At 40.5% G+C, this 10,431-nt stretch overlaps 1 protein-coding gene across 2 annotated transcripts; it reads right to left on the bottom strand.

Annotated features, from left to right (window-relative positions):
- Positions 1-51: 51 nt before the first annotated feature.
- oclnb (occludin b) lies at positions 52-9,648 on the bottom strand. Of its 2 annotated transcripts, none has more exons than XM_076729791.1 (9): positions 9,573-9,648; positions 8,402-8,475; positions 6,856-7,543; positions 5,976-6,140; positions 2,625-2,740; positions 1,864-1,968; positions 1,503-1,674; positions 1,012-1,053; positions 52-904 (listed from the first exon to the last, which is right to left on the bottom strand). In XM_076729791.1, the coding sequence occupies exons 2-9, from the start codon at positions 8,452-8,454 to the stop codon at positions 806-808; spliced, it is 1,440 nt and encodes a 479-aa protein (XP_076585906.1). In that variant the 5' UTR covers positions 8,455-8,475; positions 9,573-9,648; the 3' UTR covers positions 52-805. The 2 variants fall into 2 exon arrangements, with proteins under 2 accessions (XP_076585906.1, XP_076585905.1); XM_076729790.1 differs by having other exon boundaries at positions 8,402-8,472.
- Between the last annotated feature and the right edge of the window lie 783 nt (positions 9,649-10,431).

The raw sequence follows: 10,431 nt of genomic DNA, 5'->3' as shown, positions 1-10,431 counted from the left end.
AAACCGTATACAAACAGATCTAACTGTGATTGCACACCAAAACATACACGTTCAGAGAAACAGGCAATTGGTCCATAAATGAAAAAAATATATTGACAAGAATTGTTCATTTGCTTTTGAAAAAAGTGGAAATGAGAAATGAAATTTATTACAGAAGAAGACAAATGTTACAGCACAAGGTAACAGAGGCATCATTAATCAATTAGTTACACTTGAGCTTTTCCTTCTAATATCAACCATAAGAAAGCTCTACAATGAGAACTTAGAGGGACAGAGAGGTTTCATCATTTACAGAAAACGGCACAAAAATTACAGCAAAGCTTCCTACAGAAAAACTGAAACACTTTCTAAAGACTAAAAATAAACATTATTTACAAGGACTGGTCAGTGAGTTAATGATGCCAAGCAAATTCATGTCTTAGCTCCATTTCATTGTACATGACACATGTTTTTAAAAAAAAAAAGCCTATAAAAGAAGCACAATAACTGCTTGATATAAGTCACCAGTACTGAAACAAAACATCTCACAATGAATAAAATACATTTTATACATCTAAATAGTTCTTCATGAAACTCACAGAGGCTGAAGAATTGATCACAGAAACAGGGAAAAAGACTCCACTGCCTTCACACCCTCTCTTCTGGAAAACATCTTAGTTGATTGGCTTTGATACAGATGTATTATAAAAGGCAAGAAGATCTCACTATAGTAATGCAACCCAGCTCTGAGATGAACTCAAACACAGTGGGGTGAGAAACTGCGGATTTGTCTCTTTCCCAGCATGAGGGGGTCAGAGGTGAAGCTTCAAGGTCGGCGGTCATATTCGCTGATCTTTTTCTTGATGTGAGACAGTTTGGACCTGAGATATTTACACCTCTTCTTCTTAATCTCATAGTTTGGAGACTGGAAAGGAGAATAATTAAAAGAATTTGATTTTAATCACAAAATCACTTTTTCAGTTGCGTTATTTACATTGCATTTGCTGCTGGAAATGTCTGCATATGCCTTACCTTCTTGAGATTCTTCAGTCTGGTGAGTTCATCCATGGCATCCTAAGATCAGAAAGGTAGCTGTCAATGATCTGAAGTGGCCACTCTGAAGACAGCGCCATCCCACAGTCACACACAAACTGGTTGCATGCTAAACCAAGATTTCTCACCCTTTCTGGCCCTCGATGACCCCACTTTCCAGTCCAAAATTTCTAACTGCCCCCACAATGAGACACGTGTGAAAAGGGCTATGACATACTTTCAGTGTACTGTTATTATATTTTCAGTAACATTTGGGCAAAGTCTGTCCTAAACTAAATGTAAAGCTCACAGTAACTTTATCCCAAAAGCATTTTCCTGTCCGTGTTCTCATCACCTGGCCTCACTCTCATCTTTATCTAAACCTAATTCTATCAGTTATCATAACCACAGATTTTAGTTCTCTGAGGAAGGGTAGACTGGCCATGGTCACCTCAAAGGGCCAAAACTCAAACCAGCACTGCCACACTCACCAGGAACTGTGGACTGCCCTCAGGGTGTCGGTCCAGCTGCCTGTTCACGTCAGCTAGGTCCTGGTTGATGCCGTCCAGCTCAGCCTGCAGGCTCTTGTATTCCTGGTGATCTCGGTCAAATTCCCGTTTGTAGTTTAGACGCTCCAGCTCATCCACAATCGAAGGAAACATACTGCAGAGGACAGCAGAATGAAATTAGCTTGGGCAACTAGACACTGATAGAAATACCCTCTATTAGATACATTTGCCAGTGCACAAACAACATGGATTTATGGTGAATTAATACAAACCAAACGCAGTCAAAGTTTAAAATCACTCTCATAACTATCATTGGTTATCAGACCCCTTCACATCCACTCACATGCTGAAGTCCTCCTCCTCCAGGTCATCTCCAGACTCCACACCAGTGTCATAGTCCCTCAGCCTGGGCTTCAGGCCTGTCACAGAGCTGCTGATTTCTGAGTCCCTGCAACAGCAGTAGTGCCATTATACTTTAAAGCTAGCTCATTGGAGGATGAGCATTGCTGAAAATACAAGAACCAATCTTAAAAGACAGACACCTCAAGGTCGCTATAGTGTGGGTTCAAGCAAATTAAGCAATACTTTAAGTTCTTACTAACTAAAAACCTGAAGGTAATCTACCATTTTTCTTTTTCTCCAACAATTTGGTTTTGTGGGATGTAATGAGTTATTAGAGACTCATGGGGCTGCTAGCGTCTCTATAGACCGGTCTTGTTTTTCTTATATGTGGATATTTTGTACACTTCTGTGCTGTCAGACAATATACAAGGCCAGCAAGTTTGTATTTTTCAAACTTTATGTTCCATAAACCATCAGAAAAGTGTGGAAAAACTTAAACAGCAACACATGTGCTGTGTCTTTGTAACAGCTCTGTATGTAAGTAAACTATACCTGACATGAAACAATGACTATGGGATTAAAGTACTGACTCATTTGAGGATGTTCACATTCAAATGTAAACAAATGAACTTCTTGTTTTACTCTTGACACTTTTTTTTCTTTCTTCTGATCAGTGGACATTGAGAAGATTGAGCTGACAAAGACCAACCATCTTAAAAAACAAAGACCCTTGTGAGGCTTACTGTATGATGCATAGCTCACCCTGGCAGGTAAAGAGGCTTGCTGTGGTCCAGGTGGTCCAGATAATCTCTGGACCCCCCAACTTTGTCATTATGGTCACTCACCAGCACCTCTGGTTCACCAGAGACATTGTTCACCTGGAGCGGAGACAAGGTCAGACAGTTTTCAGAAGGGTTTGACAGACAACATGTTATTATAGATACAAGTGTGACGTTCAGCTGTGGAGAGATAATTGTGATGTAAAATAAATTAAAATTTAGAATAAAATATGTGAATAAAAATAAAATCAATTAGCAGTTCAGGGGTTTAAGATCAATTTTCTAAAATGGTCAAAAGGTTAAAGTGATTTTAAGGAGCTGTTGTATTTTGTCAGGTGCACTACAATTAAAAACACTTTTTAAAAAGTTCACACCTGATTCATGGAACAAAAAGCCAGAGGCAGTCAGTGCGGTGTGTCTGATAAAGCCCACCTGAGTGATGAAGCAGTTCTGAAAGCTACAATTGTACATTTCCAGTATGGGCTTTATAGATGAAAAGATAACAGTGAGTATCATGTCTCTCTTGGACAGAAGACCATCCAACATCATCATATAAAGTACAAAGATATGTACCAGAAACATCTCTGGTAATAAATCTCAAGGCAGGGTGGTAAGAAGAGTACAGAAGTTTAAGAGCTGAACAAGATGCATGTCTGTAAACCATCACTATCCGACCAAGACTGACATGAAAACTGCCTCGACAGCTGTTTTCCAACAAAGCGTGGGAAACATGAGATTATCTATGTGAAATCTGAATGTGAGGTTTTCATCAACCTAGATATTTCTTTTCCGTAACCCTCTCAATCATAAATCTGTTTGTATTTGAAATATTAGCATCAGTAGAGTCTACAGCTCTGGCCCTGGCAGAAAACATGAATGTGCTCTGCACAGAAATACTGATCATTTACCACAGACTCTCGGACCCTTGCCAGACATGGCAGTTTGGACATTGGTCTACAGTTGTTAAAGTTGTTCTTGTCACCTCCCTTATGCAGGGCTATAACATACCCTTACTACAAATGACGGAATATGAAAAACTGAAATTGGAGTTATTTGCTCTGAGACAATTTAGGCTAAGAGGCTAAGAAAAAAGGGATCCAGATTGTCCTCTCCAATATGTTTCCTGGGATCTAAGGCAATGAGAGCATCTTTAACTACACTTGAAAAGACAGAATCTCGGCTAAACAGAACACTGCCAAAGAATTTATTGCCATCGATTGGAGAGGGATTTATTCCCCCATTCTCAACAAGGTGACCAGCTGCGACAAAATATGTATGGATAGCTAAACTGGTCAGACAGGAATAGACAGTAAGGCTGAGCAGTGACGTAGTCTTTGAGTGATTAGGTATGGGGGGGTAGACAGTTGTGCTGGAAGGGTTTCGGTTTTGGCTGATTTTAATGTTAAAAGCATACCATTTCCCAGAAGCTGTTTGTCTTCTTGACTGAGATGAAAGCTGTTGCGAACAAATCAATGTCACAAATGAAGTTCAGTCTAATGTCAAAACAGTTGCATAATGTCTCCTGTGGCCCTGGACGAGCTTTGTCAAGTCTGTGAAAATAACCTTGACTGTGTCACGAGGGCTTGGGCTCAGAAAACAACAGATTTTTAACAGAAAGCCTGTGTTACAAACTGGGGTTATGGAAAGTCTAATGAAGAGGGTCTAATTCTAGTTGCATTATGGGAAATGTAGGATGCAGTGTTTTTGGAGCTTGAGCCACACTTAAGACTTAATGTCTAAAATAAAAAAATACTAAAATACACATCAGTCTTAATTACGAAACTCTTCTGGAATAATTTTTCTTCTTGATTTCAGCCACTGTTTTACAGAAACTAAAGATAAAAAATATATGTAAGATATTTAAGATTTCCATGTTATTATCCATTTCCCTCCTAGAAAAGGTTGCCTGTCTGAGGTTTCGGTCAGGTTTTCCTGAGGCTCCTCTCATACTTGCCCCAGTTTATCATATGGAGAGAACAGGTTGCTGAAGTATAAACATTCTGGTTGTATGTTGTGTTCACCAGGACCAACCGGTTCCTCTGCTTCTCCCTGTATGCCTGAATACCACTGATACCATCACTACCGTCAACAAGGAAGCCTGAGTCGATGTTTCTCAGCCAGCACAACAGCTGAAATGTCAGGTCTGAATGCACTGCTGGGAAAGTTCACCTACAACAGAACCTATGCTGGTATGGAAGTAGTTTTCACATTAACAGTTTCATTTGTTCCAGCATCCTCAGAATGCAAACCATGTCATGTAAGGACATATGGATTTCTCTGAATGCTCTTTTGTACATCCACTCATCCTTAGGAGTTCAAAGTGTTGTTTTGATGCTGTACGTTTTGATAGCAGTTGGTTAAGTTGTTGTATTTTTAGAACTCAACATCCTAACAACACAGTACATCATACTGCAACTGAGAGTGGCTTAACGGGCCACACCCAGAAACTGCAAATGAAACCATCCCATTCCTGAGTCCTCACACACATGCATGGACACACACACACACACACACACACACACACACACACACACACCTTTATCATTTCTCACGTCTTGTCATACGTCATGTTGTTTCTGCATTTTCTTTAAGAATGTGCCACAACAGAGTAAGTTAAACTCTCGACTCGTTAAAGTCAAATATTTTCTGAGTAGCTGTATTCTGTTTATGCCATGGCTTTGGGATGTCCCCAAGATACCTCTAGAAAGACTGGCTCATTAAAGTCTGTTTACGAATTACACAGATATATTTGCAAAGTAAAAGACTGATCAAACACAAGTTTGTACTCAAATTTGAAGTCACCACACTAGAAAGAGACAAAGCACAGGAATGAAAAGATAAGGTAACCTCTATACATGCATTTTCCCATCTTATTTCCCCCCTTAAGTAACTTTAAGGTTGTTAAAATACTCTGAAAGTATCATCTTGTTCCAGCTCGTCATTGAGACTATATAATGTTTACTCTGAATGGAATAGTCAAACCAAATATTCCATGTTTTTATGGCTGCACTGTTCCATCAATTGAAAATATTCTACATGAATTTACTTAGTCACATTTATTCACATTTCCCTGAAATTTGCTCAAATAGTCAGAGCCTTTGGACATTTTGTGATCGCTAGACTAGTAGTAAGTGCTTGTAATGACTGGTTGGGGGAGGGGGGTTAAGAAGAACTACAGTGATTTGAATGTTGATAGCATTTGCATTGCCTACTTAAAAAAAGTAAATACTAACCCTTAGTATTTGATTTAGGGCACCACGTTTTGTTGAATTGACCCAGTGTACTTAATTTACTCTTCATTTGTTCAATAAAGGGAACAAACACACACACTCACCCACTCCCCGATGCTGTTGTGCAGACCATCATTGACGACCTTTACTTCCTCCCAGAGAATGCGGTCCCGGCCCCACCGCCTGATCTTGGAACGAGTCTTGACCGCAAACACCAGCAGGATGATGAGGGCAACGAACACCAGGAAGCCCAGGACAATAGCTATGGCCTGCAGGAACAACAGGACAACATCAGTGGGCTGAAATTACATCTACTAACATGGATAATAAATAAGAGGGCAGTCTGAAGGTGGGAGGTAAGACCAGACTTAGACTTAATCAATACTGGGTCTGACGAGGCAGAGCAAACAGGATAGCTCCAAGCCGCTACAGTGCTATGTTAAGGGGTCATTTCACCAAAATCCCCCCAAAATTAGAAAGACGCTTCCTTCACAACCACTAAACAACAAAAGTTAATAATTTGGTTTAAGAAACTCAAAGTATCCAACAACACATTTGAAAAACTCAACAGCAACATGTCTATCTAGAAAAAATGTCCTGGTGCCTCAGAATAAGTCACAGACAGCAGAGAGCAACCTTCCTGCTATCACCTGCTATCTATCTCCATGCTTAAGGGTGTGACCAGTGTGATCGTTCTGTCAACTACAGAGACAGAGAACCCTGGGGGTTCTTTTTGCAGTGTTAGCTACTCTTGGCATCACTCACTACATTTAAACTGTTTTCTGAGGCAGTATTTCTATTTTCATATCCCTTTTTAGCTGTCAGTGGAAAACTGCTGTTGACTATATGCCAACATCTACCTGTGATATCTGTGTGTAAAAAAACATTCATCACTGGATTCCTGTTGATAAAGGAAATATTTACACCCTGCCCCATAGAACCCAAACATCACCACAGCCTCCCAAAAAAGCAAGTGAATCACACCTCTTGAGGCTCCACCACACAGTAATGGTAGAGGTACTGGTTGAGGAAGATGCCCTGGGCCTGGTTCTGGTTCTGGTACTGGGCACACAGCTGGCGGACCTGGTTGTAGTACATAGAGCCTGTGGACTGGGCTGTTGGGTTCACCGCTACCAAGTACACAATAGTAGCGATGACCATCAGAAATGCCAAGATGGCACAGATGATGATGGTTGCTAGGTAGAACTGTGATGAGCGGGCAGCGTTTTGCCTCGAAACAACCAACACAAATATGATGAGCACAGCTATGAAGGTGATGGCAGCAACGGCAATGATGAAACCTTTGCCAGCTTTGGGATCCATTTGCGTCGCTCCATAGCCATAGGCGCCACCGCTGCTAATCCCACCTCCATAGGAGCCGCCATAAGAGCCACCGTATGAGCCACCGTATGAGCCGCCGTATGAGCCGCCGTAACCTGGCACCAAGCCAGCTCCACCACCCAGACCCATGAGGCTCATATCATAGTCCCAGGCCAGCGTGGAGGCCACACAGGCAAACACAGCCACACACATGACGATGATGATGATGCATAATATCTTCATCACACCCGGTGGTGAAGTCCAGCGATAGAAGTGAAGCATCTTGTCTCCTGGGTAGTAGGAAAAGGCTGGATTGGACATGAGCTCACTGTGCCTGTGTCTGCTGCTATGGCTGCAACAGAAGAGGACAGAGGCCCTGTGGTCAATGTGTGCTGTGACAGAACAGACTGAAGAGACCTGTAACCTCCTGGCTGAGTCTGCCTTTGATGGACTCACATCAAATACTATTACAGAAAGAACCCAGCTACACCAGTGATACTGAACAAAGCTAACATGACGCCAAGACTACCTACAGTTCATGTTGCGCTGATAATGAAAATTTTCCCTTTTTAGGGTAATCTACTTTTGATTGATCATTTATTCAAAGGAACAGTTCAACATTTTGTGGAATGCTCTTGTTTTCTCAAGCCCAGATGAGACTAACGTTACAGGGGGAGGTGGGGAATAAAATATTCACCGTGCTCCTCTGTGATTTAACTCATTGCTCCAAATGGGATTTTAACCATCATGAAATTACAGGATGTGGTCTGTAATAGACATTCAGCAGGACAACGCTAAAACAGAATAGCAATACTTCCCTGCAGCTGACAACCATGCATCTGATTATGGAGTTTCTCCTGATAACTTCATTTTTTCTGTCATCGTATTTCTTCCCAGATAGGACTATATGTTTGTATTAGCATGTTTCTATGTATCAGATTAGCAGAGACACTTCTGACTTCCACCATTTTCAAACAAAAGCCAAATTTCACACAGAGATAGTTAAAAAAAAAAAAAGTGGAAGGCCATCTGAAAAACACTCATATCTTCAGCTGCTACAGATGTACGTACACTTAAAAGTAAATTACTCCAAAGTTAAACATGAAAATGTGTGTGTGTGTGTGTGTGTGTGTGTGTGTGTGTGTGTGTGGGGTATGTGAGACAAGAGGATGACAGTGTTGTAGTGAGGAATGATTGTAGGTCAACTTACTGTTTGCTACCATTTGGTTGGTAGGGTGGAGGGCTGTGTCTGTTGTTCGGCATATTGAAATGAACTTAAATCTGCTAAAAAAAAAAAAAAAGGAAAACACACACACACACACACACACACACACACACATTTAGCAAAAAAGTGATTTTTGTATAATGTTAACAATCAATGATTATTGTTTGATGAACTATCTTTCACAAAGCAGCAGCCATCCTTTGTCTCCATCAGATGTCCCACCAAACTCAACACACAGTCATCTAAATAAAACTACTCTGTGCAATGGACATACGCAGTACAGGTTCCATACTCAGTCATTTTGATATGAATAGAAACCAGTGTCTGCCCTCAGGGTATAGGAAAACATTAAAAGGTAAACCACTGTGCTTGAGTTAATTTGGTAATGATTTGTTGATGTGAAATTTTGTGTGGGAAGTAAACTAGCAAAGCATCACATGTATATCTCATTCAAAGCTCGCCTCATTCAAAACGAGACTTCAAATATTGACCTTCCTCAGACAGCTGCTGTTCAGCCATTCACCCACAGCAAGAGACAAGTCTGCTGCCTGGACTCTAAGTTTGTTTGTGGTGAAACAAAGCAGCAATCAGTGGGTGGCGATACACCGGCACACACGCTGAAACTGTCTATCTTCAAAAAACGAGCAGCTGATAAATCAAACTGAACTGGGCTGGCTAGTTTCACAGAGAGTGAAACTACAGACTGTCTGATCTACAACTGCTGCTGCACTTTGACTGACATGTTCTGGTCTCATCTCGCAGATCCTGACGATATATCACTTCACTAGCTGACATGATAGTTACTATTTACACTCCAAATCATTTAAAGTTATACAAAAGGAAAAAAAGATCAACAAATATCAATGATTCACATTACAAAGTAAGGCTTACAATAAAATAGACTAATTTTAGGCTGTCGTTATAGATAAACACAAAACACAGCTAGCTTGCTAAGCGCTAAAAAAAGAAAAGAAAAAAAGGCATGTTAAAATGGCGTAACTAAACTTGTGATATTTCCTTATGAATGCTGTCTTTAACCCACGATTCCTTCAATCATTTCAAAGCATTAACGTGTAAATTATCTCCTCAGTAGTGTTTCGTTTGTCTGGCATTACATTCCGCCCACATAATTCGGTAAATGTTTAAATTGACCCACCTGTCGTGGTGAACCGCCTGATCTGAGGACAGAAGTGACGCTGAGGTGATGAAGACAAACAACTGTCACTGTGCGCGCGGCCGCATCCTCCGTGCTCTCCACCGCGCGCTCAGGGACTTCTAACGAGAGACGCCCACAGGTGTGTGCTCGTCACGTGGTCTCCTCCCCAGGTCATACAGGACTAACCTGTCCTCTCTCCCCCTCAGCAATCACAAAGCAGCCGCGCCATTCACTCTCCTCAGGATCCACACCCTCAGGCCCGCCAAAGTCTAACGTATCTGAACGTACAGTAATGTGTCATGGGGGAGCACGCGCAGGCTGTTTCCACTGAACTGTAATCAGTTTCAGTGTCATTCATCAAATGAATGAGACATCTTACAGCATATTTATATATGTATAGTATATATTTAGTTTCATTTTCAATCTCTAAATAACGTCACTTACATTCAATATTTCTCAGTATCACCACTCTGTTTTAAAATCAATAAAAATAATGTATAGATAACAGTAAATCATTTTTCAATATAAGCAATTCAGCTTATTCATTTAAAAAATATTAAAAAACAGAATTAAATTTAAATAAATTAATTTGAATTACAGTTTACAAAATAAAATAAAAAAGTTTAACTGTGACAAATCCAAGGAAGTCTTACTTGGTCATTTACATTTTAAATACATCTTCTTCTTTTTTTTCTTTTTTCTTTTTTTTTTTTTTTTTAATGTTCTAAGCGTTTTTTCTGCTCTAATGTAACCTGAGGCTGAAAAGCTGTCATGCTGATCCAGTTTTCCTGCTGAGGAAAATCAGCAGGAAAACTGCCTCCAGTGTTTCAAAACCTGACACCAGGAAAACGGTTTGAAA

Source organism: Chaetodon auriga, chromosome 5 (assembly GCF_051107435.1).
Source record: "Chaetodon auriga isolate fChaAug3 chromosome 5, fChaAug3.hap1, whole genome shotgun sequence".
Classification (NCBI taxonomy): Eukaryota; Metazoa; Chordata; class Actinopteri; order Chaetodontiformes; family Chaetodontidae; genus Chaetodon; species Chaetodon auriga.
The sequence above is the reverse complement of the archived record's forward strand: the minus strand, read 5'-3'. Positions and strand labels throughout refer to the sequence as shown.